The sequence below is a fragment of the Schistocerca piceifrons genome, chromosome 1 (genome assembly GCF_021461385.2).
Source record: "Schistocerca piceifrons isolate TAMUIC-IGC-003096 chromosome 1, iqSchPice1.1, whole genome shotgun sequence".
Classification (NCBI taxonomy): Eukaryota; Metazoa; Arthropoda; class Insecta; order Orthoptera; family Acrididae; genus Schistocerca; species Schistocerca piceifrons.
In genome coordinates, this window is record NC_060138.1 from 682,352,088 (window position 1) to 682,377,004 (window position 24,917).

General features: G+C 44.5%; 1 protein-coding gene across 1 annotated transcript in view; it reads right to left on the reverse strand.

Moving 5' to 3' along the window:
* Positions 1–24,917, reverse strand: part of LOC124709352 (sushi, von Willebrand factor type A, EGF and pentraxin domain-containing protein 1) — a 547,768-nt gene that overhangs the window by 219,532 nt on the left and 303,319 nt on the right. The window contains exons 2-3 of the mRNA XM_047240832.1: positions 19,894–20,020; positions 8,043–8,101 (exon numbers count right to left, since the gene is read on the reverse strand). Of these exons, the coding sequence (XP_047096788.1) occupies positions 8,043–8,101; positions 19,894–20,020 (186 nt within the window). The remainder of the gene's footprint in view (positions 1–8,042; positions 8,102–19,893; positions 20,021–24,917) is intronic.

The window sequence follows — 24,917 nt, forward strand, 5'->3', positions numbered from 1 at the left end:
GGGAAGGTACTCTGAAACAAACGAAATCTATAAGACCTTGCAGTCAGTATGTTTCATTATTCTTTAACTCATCTGAAAAAAACTTGCGGAGAGGTAATTTCGATCTCTGTATTCTTAAATGATTATCTCTGCAAGACATTACACACGCTAATTGGAAAGTGCATCTAATGAGTGCAGCGTTACAGCATATAAGAGCGTTTGAAAGTAAGTTTGTATGAATCTGATAGACAATATTTTGATACTGTTTCAAGTGGAGACTGGTTCGTGACTATCAACAAAACTTAGCCTGTAATACTAGTGGAAATTTTCCCTAAATCACTTCAGGGGATTGAGACAAAGTCTCCTAAAATAAGATCGTAGCCTAATCCTTTCCATAGCATTAACCGAATTTGTATTCTGTAGCCAATGATCTCGATTTCGACGTTTTCCAATAAAGTGAAAGACTTAGCTATCGACAATATAAGTTAAGGATAGGTTCAAGAGTATGCCACGGTTACAGTACGTCTTCGAGTTCTATAGCTTTCAGGGCACAGTTTATATCAACCTACAACAATGACAATATGCACATTACGTAAGATCTATCTTCCTACTTACACTTGAGGAGCTTCATTATAGAAAAGAGCCGGTGCAATGGGGGCTATGGTTTGCTCACTTCAAAGGCAACCTCGTTCAATAGCGACAGCTGTCGTTGCTAAACTGTATTTCCGGTTGGGGTTTGTGTAGCTCAACGCCATGTCACATCTTCTACGTACTCCTGGGCTTAGAATCTGAACATGGTGATGCTCACGCGCTTTTCATTCATTCACACATTGTATTCGATCGGTTCCTTTATGAATAAGATAGGACTACTTCTAATCCCCTCTAATTGATAATTATTGGATCGCGAAGACTTTTGCATCAGAAGGTAAAAAGGGAATGCATAGTCTTTACAGAAATAAGTTTTACTTCTAGTATTGTAGTTGTGAACCCTAAATTCCCTCTTATTACTAATTACGATACCATAAGTGCCTATTTCTCATAACATCCATTCTTTTTATCTCAAAGACAAATGCAGTTTCTTCTCTTAATTGCACTTTCAATTTGTAGTCAGCAATAAACGTGAACATGAAGGTCACTCGATAATTAATCTAAAACTGATCGTAACTAAGGAGTCGAATCTAAAGTGCATGACAGAAAATACTGCATAAACAACTCATACATTTTCCTGATTTTATATCTTGTAAGGAAGTGTTACGGCACAGTTTTTCCAAAACTGCTGCATAAGCTGTTGTATAAAACATTTTCGGAATTTTTCCTACGTCAATAAGAAGTAAAACCTCGACCTTTCGACGATTCGTTGGCCCTGACAAAGAAGATGGAGGTAATCGTCGAAAGCTCGAGGTTTTACCTCGAAATGACGTGGTAAGAAGTCCGAGAATGGTTTTATACAACAGTATCGTCGCGAAAGATTTCGTTCTCCTGCAGCATAACTTTATTAATAAACCATTATTCAGATGAGAATACCCAATCCATTTAATTATTAACGCTGCAGGAAAGTATGCACACAGTTAAATCTAGCACCAGTGATTACAAATCTAATTAGTAATGTTACTTTCAATTCAGTGGGGTGAACTGTCCTTGAAGAGTTTCTCTGCAACTTTGGATGGTAAGCTGGCTGTGAGAACGCACAGGAGCTCCTAGAATAGAGCGACGTGAAGACCATAACCTATTGGAAAACACCTACTGGAATGCTGTTCATGAATGGCAGCACAACAGCCTCAATAACCAGACTGCCGTACAAATTTGCTGTCAGGGTGCGCGAGAAAACCATGAGAGTGTTCCTGCTGTCATGCGAAATCGCACCCCAGACCATAACTCGAGGTGCAGGTCCAGTGTGTCTAGCACGCGCCCAGTGTGGGTGCAGTTACTCAACTGGCCGCCTCCATCACTGGCACCGAGACAGCTTTCATCAAAAAACACCACAGACCTCTATCTTGCCCTCCAGTGAGCTCTCGCTTGACGCCATTGAAGTCGGAAACGATGTTGATTTAGTGTCAGCGGAATGCACGCTACGAGGTCTGTGGCTCGGAGCTGTCTTCGAAGTATCCGATTTGTTACAGTTCGTTGTGTCACAGTGGTGCCAACTGCTGCTCATATTGCTGCTACAGACGCAGTACGGTGCGCCAGAACCAAACGCCGAACACGATGGTCTCCCCTCTCGGTAGTGCCACGTGGCCGTCCAGAGCCCGGTCTTCTTGCGATCGTACATTCTCGTGACCACCGCTGCCAGCAATCATGTACAGTGGCTACGTTCTTGCCAAGTCTTTCTACAATATCGCAGAAGAAACATCCAGGTTCTGGTAGCAGTATTACTCGACCTCGTTCAGACTCAGTGAGCTGTTAATAATGACGTCTTTGTCGTCTTAAAGACGTTCTTGACTAACATCAACTCACTACATCCAATCTCAAAGATATCTAACGCTCAAGACCGTTACAACGTGTATTTAAATCAAATCTGATTTGTATCCTCATAGAGGCTCTACTACCGCCACTTCTATGCGATTGGCGTGAGATTTAAATGGACATCCTCTTTCAGATGCAGAAACACGCCTACCAACTTACGTTTATGTCGCACTACTGCTTCTTGGGTTGTCGTCTTGATCGCCACGGCCATCAGGACACGACTCTGACCATCTAAAATTTCCTACTTATCCGCACACTATTGACGTTGTGCCCCTGCCCATTACCCTCATTACTTGCAGCATATTGCTGATTCCCATAAGAGGTCGAATGTATTGTGCATTCTCACTGAAGGGATCATAGGGCCGCCTCGCCAGAGTTATGCATATGTGGTCTGTTCTCTCGGACATGTTCGATCTGCGCTATGAGAAGATATGACACTAATTGTATTTGCCGGGACGCTTGAACTGTGCGTACAACGGCCTGATTGGCTAACTTCAATGCTAATTAACTCGAATATTGGGCAACGTATCGAAAATTTTTCTTAAGAATTATTTCTTAGTAAAACCTACCCTGCAACACCCCTAAAAGTTTTTCAGACTGTTTCTGAGCATCCTGTGTATGTACAGGATGCTGGAAAACAATTTGACCATAAGTGTAGAGCAGAAAGACAGCATCAAACGAAGAAATTTGAGAATACGAACTAGACATTGTAGTTGAAAATTTACGGCGCTACGGGTATTAACTTCAATTCCGGCTACGTGACGGCCTTCAACTCTGAAACTTGTTTATGTTCGACAGATGTAAACAACTTTCACTGTACTCGTTGACTGTAGGTGGGGTTGATGTGCAGTGCAGATCGTTTGTTTTAAGTATCTTGTCATCGTATTCAGTGGGTACAGCAGCTCGACTACAGTAGGTACCAACGTGTGAGTGAGTGAGTGTTGTGAAGCACCAAAATGGAATATGCTTTTAACATGGAATGAGATAAGTGAAATGCACTTGACTTACGGCGCTGGTCGTGGCAATACAAGGGGGGCTCGTAGGATTTACCAGGAACGTTATCAACATCGCAGACAGCCTCAGAAAAATACTTTTGTGTCAACTGACGGACGTGTGAGAGAGACAGGATCTTTGCGGGCTAATAAGCGTGATACAGGCAGAAGACGCACTGTTTGTACGGTTGAGTTCCAGGTAGATCTGTTACATCGCATAGAGCAACATCTGACGACAAGCAACAGACGAATCGCTCAAGGAGTTGGCGTCACGTGTGGAATGTTGTTCCTGACATTGGTCTACATCCTTTCTAGCGGCAAAAGGAACACACTGTGGGTTTGACTGGTTCCTTCAACGAGAAGCACGACAGTCACATTTCCATGCTCGGATGCTGTTTACGGACGAGGCTTGCTTTACCTCTGAAGGCATTTTCAGGTCACACAACAGGCTTATTGGGTAGTACAAAATCCTCATGTAACGTAGGCGCCCATGGTCATCAAGAGAGATCCTCTGTGAACATGTGGACGGGAATTACGAATGACTCGCTCGTTGGCGCCTACACGTTAACTCAAAGGTTAAATAGTCACAAGTACCATGTGTTTTTGGGGCGACTATTGCCTGTACCCCAGGATGATGTACCGCTTGGAATTAAGCAGAGCCTTTGGTTCCGACATGACGGCACAGCTCCACATTTTGCACGAGCTGTCCGAGGTCGTCTAGACATGACATTTGCTGACCGATGGATCGGACGCAGTGGACAAAGCCCGTGGCTTCCACGTTCGCCAGACTTGAAACCGCTGGATTTTTTCTTCTGGGGCATGAAAGATGCAACATCCGCTGAAGATGAAGAGGACTTTGTCGATCACATTAAGGCAGCAGCATAAGTAATTCAGAGTACTCCGTGTGTATTTCAGAGAACACGTCAATTCCTACGTCGCTGCTATGTACTGTGCCAGCGTGGAAACGGTGACCAATTTCAACATTTATTAAGTGGCGGCAAGTCTGTGTACAAAAGCATACTCACTTTTCATTTACTTTGACCTTTTTAGGAGACGTTGTAACATGAAACATGGACACGTGATTGCTTTCATCTCTAAAGAAGTGCTGTGTGGTTCAAGAGCAGCTAAGAGCGATACACTTGCCTGTGGTGCTTTAAGTTTTTCTTGTTCTCATGGTGACGATTAGTTAGTCCAAACATTTTGTTTACATATATATTGTCTTTGAATTACTTTTCATTTTGAATAAAGACGTCTATGTGTTCAGATTTCAATTACGATCGTGTGACGTCGAAAATATGCAACTGCTACGCTTAGCTCCTATACTAAAATTCGCGTTTGATGCTGTCTTTATGCCCTAGACTTTTGGTCAAATTGTTTTTCCATTCTCTGTATACACAAGACGGTCAGAAACAGTCAGAAAAACTTGTAAATAGTTTGCGGAACAGGCTGTGATGAAAAATAATTGTTAAAAAAATATTCGACTCTGTGCACTGTTTCCGAGTTAATTAGCAATGAAGTAAACACACACACGCTACAAAAGGCGATTCGTTTTTGTATCCATTGATGCGTCGTGTATACGGATAGTGTTAATCCCTTGAGCATCAGCTAAGGCCTGAAAATGTTGCGCTGAAGCACCGAAACAGGTAGCCATACAATAAATGACATCGTAAGGACGGCTGCAGATGTTTCGTTTTCCTGCGTCTTCCTCGTTTGCTTTTCTCCAAACAGAACAAACATGGCTTTTTCTCGTGTTGGTTCTTTTCAGTTACTTGCTCTTCAGAGAGATATCACACACGTAACGTTCGAAATGAACTATACTTTTAGTTTTGGCATGTAATGTTGGCTGCAGATTAATATTTCGATGACCGTGAACATAGCTCGTGACCAAACCGGTCGGAATAAAATACAAGTAAAGTCAGTATTTGCATGTCACGCATTTTATAAAGTGTGTACAAGCTAATAGCTGTCTGAAAAAGACGATTAAATAAAATGGTATTTGTAATGAAATAATACGAAAAAGGAGTTTCTTTTTCGCGATTAATAACTTAGCTTTGTACACTACTGGCCATTAAAATTGGTACACAAAGAAGAAATGCAGATGATAAACGGGTATTCTTTGGACAAATATATTATAATAGAACTGACATGTGATTACATTTTCACGCAATTTGGGTTCATAGATCCTGAGAAATCAGTACCCAGAACAACCACCTCTGGCCGTAACAACGGCCTTGATACGCCTGGGCATTAAGTCAAACAAAGCTTGGATGGCGTGTACAGGTACAGCTGCCCATGCAGCTTCAACACGATACCACAGTTCATCAAGAGTAGTGACTGGCGTATTGTGACGAGCCAGTTGCTCGGCCACCATTGACCAGACGTTTTCAGTTGGTGAGAGATCTGGAGAATTTACTGGCCAGGGCAGCAGTTGGACATTTTCTGTATCCAGAAAGGCCCGTACAGGACCTGCAACATGCGGTCGTGCATTATCCTGCTGAAATGTAGGGTTTCGCAGGTATCGAATGAATGGTAGAGCCACGGGTCGTAAAACATCTGAAATACAGGGTGTTACAAAAAGGTACGGCCAAACTTTCAGGAAACATTCCTCATACACAAAGAAAGAAAATATGTTATGTGGATATGTGTCCGGAAACGCTTACTTTCCATGTTAGAGCTCATTTTATTACTTCTCTTCAAATCACATTAATCATGGAATGGAAACGTACCAGCGTGACTTCAAACACTTTGTTACAGGAAATGTTCAAAATGTCCTCCGTTAGCGAGGATACATGCATCCACCCTCCGTCGCATGGAATCCCTGATGCGCTGATGCAGCCCTGGAGAATGGCGTATTGTATCACAGCCGTCCACAATACGAGCACGAAGAGTCTCTACATCTGGTACCGGGGTTGTGTAGACAAGAGCTTTCAAATGCCCCCATAAATGAAAGTCAAGAGGGTTGAGGTCAGGAGAGCGTGGAGGCCATGGAATTGGTCCGCCTCTAACAAACCATCGGTCACCGAATCTGTTGTTGAGAAGCGTACGAACACTTCGACTGAAATGTGCAGGGGTTCCATCGTGCATGAAACACATGTTGTGTCGTACTTGTAAAGGTACATGTTCTAGGAGCACAGGCAGAGTATCCCGTATGAAATCATGATAACGTGCTCCATTGAGCGTAGGTGGAAGAAACTAAAAGAGCTCTAACATGGAAATTAAGCGTTTCCGGACACATGTCCACATAACATCTTTTCTTTATTTGTGTGTGAGGAATGTTTCCTGAAATTTTAGCCGTAGCTTTTTGTAACACCCTGTATAACGTCCACTGTTCAAAGTGCCGTCAATGCGAGCAAAAGGTGACAGAGACGTGTAACCAGTGGCACCCCGTATCATCAAGCCGGGTGATACGCCAGTATGGCGGTGACGAATACACGCTTCCAATGCGCGTTCACCGCGATGTCGCCAAACACGGATGCGACCATCATGATGCTGTAAATAGAACCTGGATTCATCCGAAAAAATGACGTTTTGCCATTAGTGCACCCAGGTTCGTCGTTTAGTACACCATCGCAGGTGCTCCTGTCTGTGATGCAGCGTCAAGGGTAACCGCAGTCATGGTCTCCGAGCTGATAGTCCATGCTGCTGCAAACGTCGTCGAACTGTTCGTGCAGATGGTTGTTGTCTTGCAAACGTCCCCATCTGTTGACTCAGGGATCGAGACGTGGCTACACGATCCGCTACAGCCATGCGGATAAGATGTCTGTCATCCCGACTGCTAGTGATACGAGGCCGTTGGGATCCAGCACGGCGTTCCGTATTACCCTCCTGAACCGACCGATTCCATATTCTGCTAACAGTCATTGGATCTCGACCAACGCGAGCAGCAATGTCGCGATACGATAAACTGCAATCGCGTTAGGCTACAATCCGACCTTTATCAAAGTCAGAAACGTGATGGTACGTATTTCTCCTCCTTACACGAGGCATCACAAGAACGTTTCACCAGGCATCGCTGGTGAACTGCTGTTTGTGTATGAGAAATCGGTTGGAAACTTTCCTCATGTCAGCACGTTGTAGGTGTTGCCACCGGCGCCAACCTTGTGTGAATGCTCTGTAAAGCTACTCATTTGCATATCATAGCATCTTCTTCCTGTCGGTTAAATTTCACGTCTGTAGCACGTCATCTTCTTGGTGTAGCAATTTTAATGGCCAGTAGTGTAATATGTGGGTATAGAACTGTGCATCCGTAATGCTCTTTTGCCAACGATAGCTAAGTCTTTTTTATGTTAAAATTTTACACAAATAGTAAATTTTAGCGCAAAATCGGTATGCAATTTATGCCGATTAAAAAAAGTTTTTAGAGATATCTCATTCATCCCTGTACGATAAAAGTAGTATAAATGATTGTAGAATATTGCACCAATCTCCTTTTATTTTGGACAGCTGCGTCCCCTTCTACAGAGCGGAGCGTTTTACAAACACCTCAGTCGTTGCACAAGTTTTGCCTCGGGAACGTTGCTAATGGCGAGTACTGTTCTTGCGCTGCAGCTGGAACACGAGAGTAGGGCGTTTAGCGTGTTAACAGGGAGCAGCGGGCGCGGTACTCACCACAGAAGGGCGGGTCCCCCTGCCAGGAGCCGCGAGGCGAGCACGTCAGCGTCGGAGACCTGCAACACACCACCACCACTCTCTGCATAAGCGCCGCAGTGTTTGTGGGCAGCAGCTTCAGCACAATATATAATGCATGAGTCTGGCAGGCCGGCGATCGCTGCGTGCGGCAGGTCCCGTAACTATACGCTGCAGCGTGTTCTGCTCGCTCAGATAAGCGACTAATGTTCAAATGTGTGTGAAATCTTATGGGACTTAACTGCCAAGGTCATCAGTCCCTAAGCTTACACACTACGTAACCTAAATTATCCTAAGGACAAACACACACACCCATGCCAGGGGGAGGACTCGAACCTCCGCCGGGACCAGCCGCACAGTCAATGACTGCAGCGCCCCTGACCGCTCGGATAATCCCACGCGGCAAGCAACTAATGTTCTGTCTACATTCAGCACCAGTAATTTGCAATCTACGATTCGCCGAAGATGATGACTGCAGCGTTGTGGACTTACGAATCTGCACAGCAGTTCAAAGTTGAAACTCCTGGCTACTGCGCCGTTTATGGGTATTTGCACTACAGGAAGAAACTTGTCTCTGTATTCGTCTGGGATCTGCTGTTTAATCAGTTATCGACGTCGCTGCGGAACAGTGGCAGTATTTTCTGTAATGGATCATCTTAATATACGAGGCCTGTTCAAAAAGCATTTGGCCTTATTTTTTAATGTTGAAACGAGCAACGGTGTCAAAGCGCGCGCTCTCTCTACCTTGCAGGCATACGTAGGGCGCATACTTGACTTTTTTCAGCCGACCGGTGTGGCGGAGCCATTCTAGGCGCTTCAGTCTGGTACCGCGCGACCGCTACAAGCGCAGGTTCGAATCCTGCCTCGGGCATGGGTGTGTGTGATGTCCTTAGGTTAGGTAGGTTTAGGTAGTTCTAAGTTTTAGGGGACTGATGACCTCAGATGTTAAGTCCCATAGTGCTCAGAGCCGTTTGAACCATTTTGACTTATTTCACGACTACGGGAACAACCAGTCGCTGGCTAGCCGTTGACAAGTGAAAATGTGTAAGTGGTAGTCGTCGTATTTTGTATTGTACGAAAAATGATAGAAAAGGTGGAACAAAGTTATTGCATCAAATTTTATTTCAAGCTTGGTATTCTCAAGTTGAAACAATCTGCAAGATTCGACAAGTGTTTGGAGACGAAACAATGGGTACCACACAGATAAAGGAGCGGTTCAACCGCTTCAAAGATGGCCGCTCATAAGTCAAGAGCAAAGCACGTTCAGGTAGGCACCCAACATCAACACCGAGCGAGGTGGCGCAGTAGTTAACACACTGGACTCTCATTCGGGAGGACGACGGTTCAATCCCACGTCCGACCATCCTGATTTAGGTTTTCCGTGATTTCCCTAAATCGCTCCAGGCAAATGCCGGGATGGTTCCTTTGAAAGGGCACGGCCGGCTTCCTTCCCCGTCCTTCCCTAATCCAATGAGACCGATGACCTCGCTGTTTGGTCTCTTCCCCCAAGCCAATCCAATCCAATCCAACATCCACAAATGAGGTTGTTATTGATAACGTAAGGACCATGGTGATGGAGGAGGGACGAATCACGATCGGAGAACTTCCAGACTAGGTTAAAATTAGTATTGAATTCATTCATTCCATTTTAACGAAACATTTGGACCTTCGGACGATCTCAGCAAAATTTGTGCCAATGTTGCTAATAACTGAGTAGCTTCGAGCTTCGTTCGGAGGCCTCACAAGCTATCACAACTTTCTTAATACACTACATTGATCGCTGATGATGAGTCCTGGATTTATGAGTACGACCCAGAAACAAAGTTCCAGTCATCACAATGGAAACATCCATCATTCTCGAGACGCGAAAAAGCGAGACTTGTCCGCAGGAATGTGAAAGTCATGCTGACCGTCTTTTCTGACACCAGTGGCGTGATCCATCACGAGTACGCTATAGGAGATATTTATGTCAATAAGGCATACTACGAGGAGATTCTGCATCGCCTTCCTGAAGCAGCGAGACGCAAACGGCCGGACTTGTGAGCAGCGGGCAGTTGGCTCCTTCACCACGGTAAAGCACCCGATAACCATTCTCACTTAACGTAGAGTTTATTGATCAAACACAACATGGCTGTGTTTTGTAAGCCTCCCTATTCCGCTTGCCCACCAGCAAGTGACGTCTGGATTTTCCCTAAACTGAAAAAGACTCTGGAAGGGACCAGATTTCAGAAAAGGAAAGACATTATGCAGAATTCGACGGAGCAGCTGCGCGCCATACCAAAAGAGACTTGCCAGAGATGCTTCCAGCAGTGGCAGCGCCGTTGGAAGATGTGTGTAGAGGATGAAGGAGACTACTCTGAAGGTGACTAGTCTCAAACTATTGTATCTGAATAAAGAGTGATTTTATAAATAAGAGCCGGATACTTTTTGAACAGCCCTCTTAAATCTCAATAAGCATGCAAGATAGATACCAGCTACAATAAAGACGTAAAATGACAGGATATCGTATTAGCGTATATACATTAAAACTAATACAAGGAAGGATACACGTACTGACATTTTGCGCGCCCTGTAGAGTGTTGCGGGTTAGGCAAAGATAGAGGGAAATTTAGGAACACAGAAATTTAACTCACTTGCAGTTGGGAAATAAATAAATAGTGAGGTAGGGAAGCCAAGGCGAAAAGAGTGAATAAAAATGTAAATAAACTGAAAAAGAAGTGGCAGTTGGAACGACTGATTCGGCATGTAGAGAAGTCAAAACAATCTTCGGTGAAATTAAAAACAAAGAAGGAATGAGAGTCTACGTAGAAGACATAGGGGATTCAGTATTAGAACGAGAGTTTAATAGAGTTTCGGAAGAATTGCGATCAAATAATGCAGAAGGGATACGTCGTAACATTACTTCACGATTCCTGAAATCATGGGAAGCGGGAGGGGGGGGGGGGGGAGGGAGTGGCAACCAAGCGACTATTCAAGTTAGTGTGCAGAATCTATGAGTTTGGACATATGCCACCAGACTCTCGGAAAAGTACCATGCGCACAATCCTGAAGACAGCAAAGGAACAGATAAGTACGAGAAATGAAGCACGATAATTTACAGCAGAATGCAAAAGAAAATTAATGAAATGTCAGATGCCGGTCAGTTTTAAAAGGACACCAGAGCAACAGTCCTGACGTCGCGCTTGATAATGGAAGCAAGACTGAAGAAAAATCGAAACATGTTCAAAGGATTTGTTAGCCTAGAAAAAGCGTTCAACAATGTAAAACGCTGGAGGATGTTCGAAATTCTGAGAAAAATAGTAGCAAGCTGTAGGGAAGAAGTGTAATATGCAATATGTACAAGAACCAACAAAGAAAAAATAAGACTGGAAGACCAAGAATGAAGTGCTCGGATTGAAAAGAGTGTAAGAAAGGGGTGCAGCCTTTCACCCATACTGTTTGCTCTATACATCGAAGACATGTTGGTGGAAATACAAGACAGGTTCAACAGTCGGATTAAAAGTCAGGATGGAAGGATATCAATGACAAGATTCGCTGATGACACTGCTATCCTCAGTGAAATTGAAGAAGAATTCCAGGCCCTTCTGAATTACATGGTCAATGTAATGAGTACAGAATATGGACTGAGAGTAAAACGAAGAAAGGCGAAAGTAATAAGACGTACCAAAAGTTGATGAGCAGGAAGCAGACGAAGTGAAGGTATTCTGCTACCTTGAAAGCAAAATGAAATATGACGGACGCAGTAAGGAGGGAAAAAAGCGGACAAGGCGAGCATTATTGGCGAACGAGAAGTCTGTTGATATCGAACATCGGCCTTAATCTATGGAATAATTTTCTGAGAATGTCCGTTTGGAGCACAGTTTTGTATGATATCGTATCACGGAATGTAGGAAAACTCGAAAAGAAGAGAATCGAAGGGTTTGAGATGTACTGCTGTAGAAGTTGTTGAAAATTGCGTGTTGGATAATGAGTAAGGAGGATTTCCGCAGAATCGGAGAAGAGAAAGGAACGTATGGAAAATAATGAGTTCAAAAACAAAAATAAGCCTTGTACGCCGTTGGGGCCATTTGTACTACCACCCATTATCGCAGTTGACAGACTTTACCGGTGTATAAGCACTCTCTTCATGTGGGAATCTACGCTAAGAGTAGAATCTGAGAAACAGCATATGTAGATTTATTGCCTGCAGAGTAATCGATCAGTTAATCATCTTCCTTCGGCGGCAGTAGTCGATATAAAAAGGTTTTGCTATTTAATCTAAACACTCTTTTTTCCACATTTTATCGGTCTCAGTACATATATGAATGCATGGACATGAATTCTATCGTACGTCGCAAGTCGGGCTTCCCCACACGCGGGTCAGCATTCCCGCATGGAAGCTGAAACCCATTTCTCTACACCCCCCGTTATGCTACACCCACAGTAGGTGCCGTTATCATGTTTGTTAGGAACAATCGCGTAAACACAAGCAAATGAAGGGACCTAAGCTAAAATTCACATACAAAAGTCAGTAGTTATCAAGTACTTAAATTTGAATATTAGTATTATAAACGTGATCTAAGTAATCGAGAGATGACAATAACGTAATGGTGTTTCTCGGGTATTAAATTATTTTCCCCGATTTTTCCGGCTCAGTTATTACACTGAGGTGACAAAAGTCGTGAAATAGCGATATTTATACGCACTGACAATGATACCATCACGTACACAAGGTGTAAAATGACAGTACATAGTCGGAGCTGTCATTTGTACCCAGGTGATTCATGAGAAAAGGCATCTGACGTGATTATGGCCGCACGGCGGGAAGTAACAGAGTTTTCAAGCGGTATGGGAGTTGGAGTTAGACGCATGGGACATGGCGTTTCGGAAATCGATAGGTAATTCAATATTCCGAGATACACATGTCAAGAGGGTGCCGAGAATACCGAGAATACCATATTACAGGGATTACTTCTCACCACTGACAACACATTGGCCGGCGGCCTTCGTTTAACAACCGAGAGCAGCGGCGTTTGCATGAAGTTGTCAGTGCTAACAGACTAGCAACACTGCGTGAAATGACCGCAGAAATCAATGTGGGACGTACGACGAACGCTTCCATTAGGATAGTGCAGCGAAATTCGGCATTAATAGTCTATTGTAGCAGCCGACCAGAACTAGTGCCTTTGTTAACAGCACGACAGCGCCTGCTGCCCCTCTCCTTGGCTCGTGACCATATCGGTTGGACCCTAGACGACTGGAAAAACGTAGCCTGGTCAGATGAGTCCAAATTTCAGCTGGCAAGAATTGATGGTAGGTTTCGAGTGTGTCGCAGACTCCACGAAACCATGGACCTAGTTGTCAACAAGACATTGTGCAAGCTTTTGGTGGCTCCATAATGGTGTGGGCTTTGTTTACATGGAGTAGGCTGCGTTCTCTGCCCAAATGAACCGATCATTGACTGGATATTGTTATGTTCGGCTACTTGCACACCATCTGCAGCCCTTCATGGTCTTCATATTCTCAAACAACGAACGAGGAATTTTCATGGATGACAAAGCGCCATGTCACTGAATCACAGTTGTTCACGACAGGTTTGAAGCACATTCTGGACAATTCGAGTGAGTGATTTGGCCGCCCAGATCGCCCGACATAAATACCCGTGGATCATAATCGAGAAGCCACTTTGTGCACGAAATCCTGCATCGGCAAAACTTTCGCAATTATGGGCAGCTATAGAGGTAGCATGGCTCAGTGTTTCTCCACGGGACTTCCAACAACTTTTTGAGTGCATGTCGAGTAGGGTTACTGCACAAGCCAGACAAAAGGGGGTCCGACATGACATTAGAAGGTATTCCACGGCTTTAATCACTTCAGTGTAAGTTACCAGTTATTGCCACGGTTGCTATTTCCATTAAAACGGAACCCTTTTGCAAAAGAAGCCGGCGTTCATGCACGTAATTCACCACCAACTGGCCTAAACAAAGTCTCCGGACCCTACCAACTTTACATCACAGAGCAGTTCCTTCAGAAGTTGTTGAAAAGAGACCCAGTTGAGCTGAACACCTGAATTTGCTTCACTTGGGTTAGTAGACTGTTTTTCTGTAGATATGAGCCTTCAAACACTACCCAGAGAGAACAATCATCGTTCGTGTTTTAGCTGGACTTCGACAACACAACACACGCTTCCGCGATCGTTATAGTCAGCCGTCAAGCCACGTGGACCTACAGTTTAGGAGTATTAAAGCGTCAGAAGAATAGAGAAATTATTTAGTTTGTTTTATTACTCGTGGGCTGCGGTATTACACGTACTAATTTAACGATGGTGTCACCGATCGATGATCAATTAAGGTGTCGTTCGGATAACACCCAAAAACTTCTACTGTCGGCAAATCATGACCGTCAGTATCTCTCTCTCTCTCTCTCTCTCTCTCTCTCTCTCTCTCTCTGTCACTCGCTCTCCTCATTATCTGATCTTTCTTGATGCCTATGAGTTTGTGCAACATCATCACTCATTTATCCTTGGGACAGCCAGCCACGACAAAACAAGTCCATCTAATATTCAAGACCTATAAGACAGGCGAAATACCCTCTAACTTAAGGAAAAATATAATAATTCCAATTCCAAAGAAGGCAGGTGCTGACAGGTGTATATGCTACCGAAGCACCGGTTAACAAATCACGGCAAAAATATTGACACGAGTTATTTTCGGAAGATGGGCAGACTGATAAGAGAACGACCTTGCGGATGATGAGTTTGCGTTTCGGAGAAATACAGGGACACAGAGCGCAGTGCTGATCATAAGACTTAACTCAGAAGATAGGTTGAAGTAAGACAAACCTACGTTTATGGAATTTGTACAGGGAGCGAAAGGTTATTTACAACTTGTCCATAAATCAGACTGCAGTTATAATAGCCGAAGAACATCTACATATACATAACTACACTGCAATTCACACTGAAATGGTTGGCAGATAGTTCATCGAACCATCTTCAGACGCTTTTTCTGCCATTTTACTCTCAAACGGTGCACGAGAAAAAATAAAACTTAAATTTTTCCTTGCGAGCTCTGATTTCTCTTATTTTATTTGCGATAATCATTTCTTCTTATGTAGGTTGACGTCAACAAAATATTTTCGCTTTCAGAGAAGAAGGTGGTGATTCAAATTTCACGAGATCCTATCATAACGAAAAATGCCTACGTTTTACTGATTGCCACCCCAATTCACATATCATGTCCGTGGCGCTCTAAGATGCGAGCTGGTGCCAGTGCCTTAGAGACTCGCCACTTGTGCGAGTTCCACCAGCGCCATGGGCGGCGCTGAGGATGAAGATATCGACTTCGCCTCGGCCAATTGCCGGCCGAGTACAATCCGCCAATGACCGAACGACAACGGACAGAAGTCTACTCGGAAGACGGAAGAGCAGCTCTCGCCGCCTTGGTTATAGATCATCGTCCACGACTGACTTAAACAGGGAACGTTGTCTAGTGAATTCTTACAAGTGAACAGACAGTTGTTGTAAACTACATTTGCTATGAAATTTATCTACGATTATTTGCACCGAGCCATTGAGAGTCCATTTTGTGTTATATTACACACACCAAAAAATGTTTTGCATCACCTCGGTTCCAAGAGTTCGGGAACCTGTACAGAAAATTGGAATAGATATCAACATAAACATCATTTCCAACCTTTTTGTTGCTCATGTAAACCACATACTGCATGTTGTACCACCATACAGCGAGACCTTCAGAAGTGGTGATCCAAACTGCTGTACACACCGGTATCCCTAATACGTCCTCCTGCATTGATGCATGCCTGCATTTGTCGTGGCATACTGTCCATAAGTTCATCAAGAAGACACTGTTGGTTCAGATTGTCCTACTCCTCATCGGCTATTCGGCGTAGAATGGTTGGTGGGTCATATCGTCCATAAACAGTCCTTTTCAATCTATCCCAGGCATGTTCGATAGGGTTCATATCTGGAGGACATGGTGGCCACTCTAGTCGAGCGATGTCGTTATCCTGAAGAAAGTCATTCACAAGATGTGCACGATGGGGACGCGAATTGTCGTCCATGAAGATGAATGCCTCGCCAATATGCTGCCCATATGGTTGCACTATTCACTTATCGTACAGCCGTTACGGCGCCTTCCATGACCACCAGCGGAGTACGTCGGCCCCACATTATGCCACCCCAAAACAACAGGGAACCTCCACCTTGCTGCATTCGCTGGACAGTGTGTCTAAGGCGTTCAGCCTGACCGGGTTGCCTCCAAACACGTCTCCGACGATCGTCTGGTTCAAGGCACATGCGACACTCATCGGTGAAGAGAACGTCATGCCAATCTTGAGCGGTCCATCCGGCATGTGGTTGGGCCCATCTGTATCGCATTGCATGGTGTCGTGGTTGCAAAGATGGACCTCACCATGGACGTCGGGAATAAAGTTGCGCATCATGCAGCCTTCTGCGCACTGTTTGAGTCGTAACACGACGTCATGTGGCTGCACGAAAAGCATTATTCAACATGGTGGCGTTGCTGTCGGGTTTGTTCCGAGACATAATCCATAGGTAGCGGTCATTCACTGTAGTAGTAGCCCTTGGGCGGACTGAGCGAGGCATGTTATCGACAGTTCCTGTCTCTCTGCATCTCCTCCACGTCCAAACAAGATCGAGGTGGTTAACTCCGAGACGCCTGCACACTTCCCTTGTTGAGAGCCCTTCCTGGCACACAGTAACAATGCTGACGCGATCGAACCGCGCGATTCACCGTCTAGGCATGGTTGAACTACAGACAACATGAGTCGTGTACCTCGTTTCTGGTGAAATGACTGGAACCGATCGGCTGTCGGACCCTTCCGTCTAATAGGTGCTGCTCATGCATGTTTGTTTACATCTTTTGGGAGGGTTTAGTGACATCTCTGAACAGTCAAAGGGACTGTGCCTGTGATACAATATCCACAGTCAACGTCTCGCTTCAGGAGTTCGGGGAACCGAGGTGATTCAAAACTTCTTTTGATGTGTGTATATGCAGTATTGCAGACTTCAGTATTCCACAAGACACGAAGGTAAGTAAACCATTTTAACTCATTTGTGTGACTTTGTTGCTAATTCGTTGGAGTGTTGTAGAGCCTTCGTTCTCCTATCCTGTTACCTGGCCCTGGGGGAAAGCTGAGTAATAGTGGTAAGGAGAAATTGTCTTGGCGGTGTACTGCAAAAAAAAAGTGTGTGAAATCTTATGGGACGTAACTGCTAAGGTCATCAGTCCCAAAGCTTACACACTAATTAACCTAAATTATCCTAAGGACAAACACACACACCCATGCCCGAGGGAGGATTCGAACCTCCGCCGGGACCAGCCGCACAATCCATGACTGCAGCGACTTAGATCGCGCGGCTAGGTGTACTGCACCAGAAACCGTTTGTCGAACTCACAAACTCGCTCTACCGTAACAACAGTGGCAACTCAGCCTCCCCAGCAGGAGCGACGAGGCCTTTACAAAACTAATTGTTAGATGTATCGATAATAGAATCGTCAATATACCGCAACATTAAAAGTTAAAAAAGGGCCATCTACACGATGCGAATAAGACTTGTGCATCCGTCAGCACAGGTGAAATATCGTATTCTGATCTTTATTTAGATCTTAAACGTAGATATCCGGCCAAAAACGTATGTGTATAAAGCCATTCGTATTTTCTTATTTTCTGGCTAACTCATTAGCTCACAAGCCCTTGTCTCCAATTGGTTGCTACCAATGATAGAAACGCAGGCCTTGCCAACATTTGCCGTGAAGAAGAACAGCACGTGGACGGGCCATAGTGCCGCAGGCACTGAACCGCATACGGAGAGAAAAGTTCCATGACAGCTTGAAACGGTACAGTAGTTTCCGCTCTATAAGCAGCAGGTTTCGCTGCTCGCTCGCACCGGGAAATAGAAACAGAGGCGGCTCCACAGCCAATTTTATTACACGATGCGGCCGGCCGCGGGCGCAACAGAACCCATGTGGACGGGTGGAAAGAAATGTGTCAGGCTTCATAATACGTATTTATATGTGTCGTGTATTATGCATTTCTTGTACGTGGATGTGAATCTGCACATGAACTTTCCTAATCCTCCCCACACCTTTCCGTAAAGCGTGGCCAAATCTTTGTTGGAAAGTAGTTCTGTAGTATAGTAGCTCCAACCTTATTCCTGGGTAGTGGATCAGAGAGATAGCACAGGCAGGGAAAAGTCAAAGACTTTCCTGTGTCACAAGATTTGGGGTGGAGAGGTTGATCACGGCCAAGTGGTTCGACCACTCCCTCCACCGGGGCCCAGGAAGACCTCCGGGTGCCCGCCATATTCTAGGGAGTGTTTCAGAAGACGGGTAAGTGAGCAGACGTGACCTCAGTGCGTCTGTCTCAATGTTCACGCATGGAAGAGAAGTATTTGAATATTTGTACTAATTCTTTTATTTCCAGCTTCGGATTGTGTAAGGTAATGAATGTGCTCGCTTAATTTCGAAAATTTGACCCCCTGTGTTAAAGTAGCTGGTCCCCAGTTTGCCCGTTATCCTCCTCACATGGTGAATGTCCTATGTAAAATATTGGGAGACTTTGGTGGTATATATTTGGCCAACGCAATTCCGTCTTACTTGTAGAAATGTTCGTGCAGATTAGTATATAATAAACCCGAGCTATAAGTTGTAAAATTGTAATATCTGTAAACTGAAACAATTGCTGCTATCGCTGAGAAGTCGAGTGATAATGTTTAAAATAAATAGGTAATCAACTGCCATCAATCTTTAACATACCTTAAAAATCAAAAAGAAGTCAACTTATTTAAAATAAAAGCTATAGAATGCAGGGACCCACACATCAGCGTGTGAGCCCTCCAGCCCCTTGCCTAGTATCGTACAGAAAGGACACGCTCTCTAGGTAGCGCTCAGAAGCTCTTCTCCCCAGTTATCCGTTGCGCAATTTTGATTCAGGGCTTGACATCAACTTTCATCTGGCGTCCCTAGGCAAGGAGGTAAGACGGTAAAATTTCAAGCTAACAGCGGTGTTTCCAGCTGTCAATTGCGAAACGCAAACGACTGCCACAACACTTGAAACATACCCTTAGAAAAATTGAGAATGACTGTGCTGGTAAACCTCTTACGTTATTTGATTTTCAAACAGCTGAGCAAAACTGAACGTACTCAGACATTTGTCTCTTTACTTATTTTGATCAACAGTAAACTGACACACAATATTTTTAGCGCAACGCAGTCTGACTTTCAATAATCCCTACAAAAGAATGGCCCTGACTAACAATAACCTATACCTTTCACGAATCACTTACTTCACAAAAATCTTCGTTACTCGAACTACTGCCATACAGTGAGCGCCAATACTGCGAGCAAAATAAAAGATTCTAACTACTGAAGGCACTAACTACCGATAGGCATATAGTTAGCAAATGAAAGATTTTGATAGCGAACAACTCTGCCATCTCTCTCCCCACATCCACCACTGCTGGTGGCTCACCTCCAACTGCGCAGCGCTATCCGCTATTCACATCCAACTGCCCAACACCACAATAGCAAATATTCCAGCAATGCAAACCAGCTACAGACTGCACACAGCACAGTCAGTGATTTTCTTACAGAGCGCTACGTGGCGTTACCAACATAAAAACCTAAACAGCCTACTTACACACTGACCGAAAGCCATATCTGCGACAACACTGAGACGTTGCCATAGAAACCCAAACAAAATCGCGTTACGTGACTGGTCCTGGCAGACGCGCGAAGATGTTGCGCCGAGTGCAGTTTTATTTGTGGGGGATGTCCGCTAGGTGGTGTCAGCAGAGCGCGCGCTCACTTACCCGAAGAGCTCGTATCCGGGGTCGCAGGCGTAAGAGGCGGTGGTGCCCGGCGCCAGGCCTCCGCTGCTGAGAACGACCCGCGCGTTCAGCGGCACCGCCGGGTGGCCGCAGCGAGGGCCGCCGTCGCCTGCAACAGCAACAACAACATCGCGTCAGCAGGTGTCGTCGACAGCGCGGGTTGTGGGAGGCGCTCCACTGGCCCACATAACAGGCAACTAGCTCATTCATTCTCTACGCCAGTTCAGAAATACTGTATGAACGGTTTTGATGTGTCAGACTTAAGACTATAAGATTTAAGACACTTAAATGGATACAAGTGTCAGGATGTCTTTTCTCAAAGTATTTGTATGGAGTGTAGCCATGTACGGAAGTGAAACATGGACGATAAATAGTTTAGACAAGAAGAGAATAGAAGCTTTCGAAATGTGGTGCTACAGAAGAATGCTGAAGATTAGATGGGTAGATCACGTAACTAGGTACTGAACAGAAGTGGGGAGTAGAGGAATTTGTGACACAGATTGTCCAGAAGAAGGATCGGTTGGTAGGACACGTACTGAGCCATCAAGGGATCGCCAATTTAGTGTTGGAGGGAAGCGTGGAGGGTAGAAATCATAGAGGGAGACCAAGAGATGAATACACAAAGCAGATTCAGAAGTATACAGTTTGCAGTAGTTATTCGGAGATGAAGAGGCTTGCACAGGATAGAGTGGCATGGAGAGCTGCATCAAACCAGTCTCTGGACTGGAGACCACAACATCAACATTAACCCCACTAAAGTAATATGCCGTTTTCAAGACTGGGGTATCTGTATCTCATATCTGTGTAGTGCTAGAATGTAGCAAGATACCTTCGGAGCTTGGAGAAAAAAACTGGACCGTGGGGTGGATATATAGCAGGTACTGAGCGATCGAATGGAGCGGCGTGTGTTTATAGTGCGTCTGTTTCACAAAAATCAGATCAAATCACCATCTTCTCTATTCCAAGGATGTCTGAAGTAACTGATTTCTTTTCTTACATATCACAGACATTGTATTGAAACAGTAAACAGATCAGTAATTCTGCTGATTTGTACATAGTGTGGCATATATGCCCCAGAATACTTCATAAAATGTGGAAAACATTGGTGTGTGATACGTGAACGCTATCTTCAAATGTTATGTCGAAATCTTTATGCGATGTTTCACGTTTTTCATTGTCAGGAGAGTGACTATGTTTTCGTACTGATTTTTTTACTCTTTTTCCAGAACTGCCAGCCTGAGCCGGCCGGAGAGGCCGTGCGATTCTGGGCGCTACAGTCTGGAAACGAGCGACCGCTCCGGTCGCAGGTTCGAATCCTGCCTCGGGCATGGATGTGTGTGATGTCCTTAGGCTAGTTAGGTTTAATTAGTTCTAAGTTCTAGGTGACTGATGACATCAGAAGTTAAGTCGCATAGTGCTCAGAGCCATTTGAACCATTTTGCCATCTTGACGAAACAATGCTACAATTTAAAATGTACTTCCGAAAACCATAGGTTCACACGAAAACATAGATATAGTTTGGTTTATCGGGAATATGTATCCCACTTCATAGATTTAAAAATCGGTCAGCTAAAATTTTTCTTGGTAGTGAAAATATAGTATTCGTCGCAAGGGAAGACGGGTTCTGACCTTATTTTTCAAATATATGCTAAATGTATTTTAATCCTGAAAGAATTGATACCGAGTGAAGAACAATTCACGATATTAACCGTCGACCATGACCAGTAATGTAATGGTAACGGCTATTGTGATGTCACATCTTGGTACCTATTTTGAATTCCATTTGTTTATAGCTCTGATGGTTGTAATATTTTTGTTAGTTTCTAGAGGAAATGCGTTTTAATTTCTGCTGTGTATGAAATACAAAACGCCTTCTCTTTTGCTTTGGAGGTAATTATTATGCTTAGTAGGGCATCACTTTTCCTTCTTTGCCCCAAATCTTTTCTCTAATTCGTATTTTTTTATCGTTATCTCACCTTATACACATATATGGTGTCTCTCCTAAGAGTCGTTAGGCACATTTTATATGGTGTTTCAGCAGATATTTGCAATTTCGTTTTTGTTGTTGCGTTGTGTAGCTGGAGCCAGCTCAGGCGAATACTGCTTATCACGTCGCTCATGCAACGCACAGTGTCGACGGAATGCATCGCTTTTGTTTCCCGTTACAAACAAAATGATTTTTAAAGTAGAATGTCACGTGCTCATTCGATAGAGCGGGCCAAGATTAGTCTATCCCGATATTCGCTTTATCTGTATGTGTTAAAAGGGACAAGAAGACACGAAGAGTAATCTGTTCTCCGGCAGCGACAGCACTGCCCTGACCCGCGATGAATGCTGCCGCCAAGCATGCAGAGCTGTTGCGTCGCTGCTGGATTACTGTTTATTCTTCGTGCTTTACTGTCCCTCTTAAAACATATAGATAAAACGGATATCGGAAAGACTAATTTGGGAGCGCTCTGTCGAAAGGGCACGTAAAAGTCCGATTTAGAAATAATTTTATTTATAATCGGAAATAAACCGACGCTCCCTGTTGACAATGGGCGTTGCGTGAAAGTCGTCACGAGCAATAACTGTTTGGGCTGAGTCCAGCTAAGCAGTGAAGAAACGCAGTTGCAAATATCTGCCGAAACCAGAAAAAATTGCGCCTGGCGACACTTATCAGTAACTGCGAATCATCGAATTTTTTCTTTTTCAGGTAGTCTCACACAATACCAAAGTCTGAAGAACTCCTTCAGTCCCGACGTAGATTTCTGGGAAAGGTGCGCTCCACCTCTAGACTCCAAGAATAAGCACCGGAATATATAGGACGCAGTCAGGACACTCTTCGCAGCAGAAATCGAGAATGAAGATATCGACAAATAATTTCCTGTTACTGGTCGTATTTGTGCAGCGACTTAGCTGTGCTAAGCATATGAAACTAAGAAAGATTTCTGGCCGGCCGTAGTGACCGAGCGGTTCTAGGCGCTTCAGTCTGGAACGGCGCGACCGCTACGGTCGTAGGTTCGAATCCTGCCTCGGACATGGATGTGTATGATGTCCTTAGGTTAGTTAGGTTTAAGTAGTTCTAAGTTCTAGGGCACTGATGACCTCAGATGTTAAGTCCCATAGTGCTCAGAGCCATTTGAACCATTTGAGAGAATTCTCGAGACGTGTCCTTCTTAGCACAGTCAAGAGAATCTAGAAACTAACTGGGAATGGAAATGACAGTTCACTATACGAAAATCTTCTTTCTAAAATATGTTGATTAATAAATTTCCATCATAGTAAAACTGATTCTTGTTACTAGCGTGATATTTAGAAGATAAACCACAATAAAGAGGCACAAAAACACCACATTGAGTTACCTATAATTCCACATGATGTTATGAAACGTCTTATTTGTGATAAAAGACTTTTCTGGCTTCTCTAGCACATTTCCTGCGCCGGCCGGTGTGGCCGAGCGGTTCTAGGCGCTTCAGTCTGGAACCGCGCGACCACTACGGTCGCAGGTTCGAATCCTGCCTCGGGCATGGATGTGTGTGATGTCCTTAGGTTAGTTAGGTAAAAGTAGTTCTAAATTCTAGAGGACTGCAGTTAAGTCCCATAGCGCTCAGAGCCATTTGAACCATTTGAACACTTTCTGCAAGCTTCCCATCCGCAAAAGGGAAGGTCAGAGTGATTAAATTAATCGACGCTATCCGTTGTCTACTGGCGTTGTTCGGCAGTATTTACCACAGTGCTGTCCGGAGCACAATCTTTCGTAACAAGCCTCAAAATCACAGCGTTGCTGCTAACCAGCGGCAGGTCCAAGGCCGCCGTAATAGCTGGCAGCAGGGTCTCCGACCACAGGCAGCCGGGCTGAGCAGGCGCTTTCGCCAGCCACGCGCTGGTTCGGAAGGCAATACTGAGAGACCGGATTCTGGGGCTACAATCCACGGCACCCCCATCTGTTAACCAACTGTACTAGTTAGCTGACATTACGACAGTGCTACGGAAATATGGAGGGACTAACGTGCAGGTAGACAACAATGTAGATTTGCTGATCCAATGTACAGTGAACAAATTATTCAAAATTTACGAACTACTTGCTGTTTAAGTGTGCAGTGGAATCGTTTTAAAAACTATATTCTCATATCAAGTCCTATCTGTTGCTGACAGTACGAAAATAAAACATCCCATAATAAGTGCGTAGGAAAGAGTTACCAGCATTGGATACGCTGTACCTCACGCAGTAGGTAAATGTGTAATTGGTGTACGAAGTGATATGTGGACAAAACTGCTCCGAAATCGAGTAGTTCCTGTATTATCTCACCGTGTCTAACATTATACCCCCTTCCACAGTCCCTCTAAAGGCAAGTTATACGAAGGGCGGTTAATAATTAATGCAACACATATTTTTCCTGAAATCAGATTGGTGTTATTCAGGATTGCAGTACACCATATTATTCCCCACTCTTTCGTATAAAAAACTATTTTTCAACAATGCTACGACCTTACGCCACCTTACTGGGAGGGCTTCTTTGGCCGCAAGGTACTACTTTACTGGTCGACGTCGGAATCAAAGTCTTGCTGCTCGATAATCTCGTCATTATCTACGTACTGCTTTCCGTGGAGTGCATCCTTCACTGGGCCGAAAAGAAGGAAGTCGGAAGGGTCCAACACTGTGCCGCTCGGGGTAGCCGCGCGGTCTTGGGCGCCTTGTCACGGTTCGCGATGCTCCCGCCGTCCTCCCTCGGGCATGGGTGTCTGTCTTGTCCTTACTTAGATTAAGTAGAGCGTAAGCTTAGGGACCGATGACCTCATCAGTTTGGTCGCATAAGACCTTACGACAAATTTCAAAATTTTTTCCAACATTGCAGGGGTTTTCTGCATGCGGCCGACCGGCAAGAGGGAGATCGCACAGGTTTGCGCGACCCTGTTGCGACGATGACAGACGCCTCGCCCAACGACTCTGAGTGCTTTTCTTCACTGCCAGGTCTCCGTAGACATTCTGTAAGCGCCTACGAATATCTCCAATCCTCCGATTT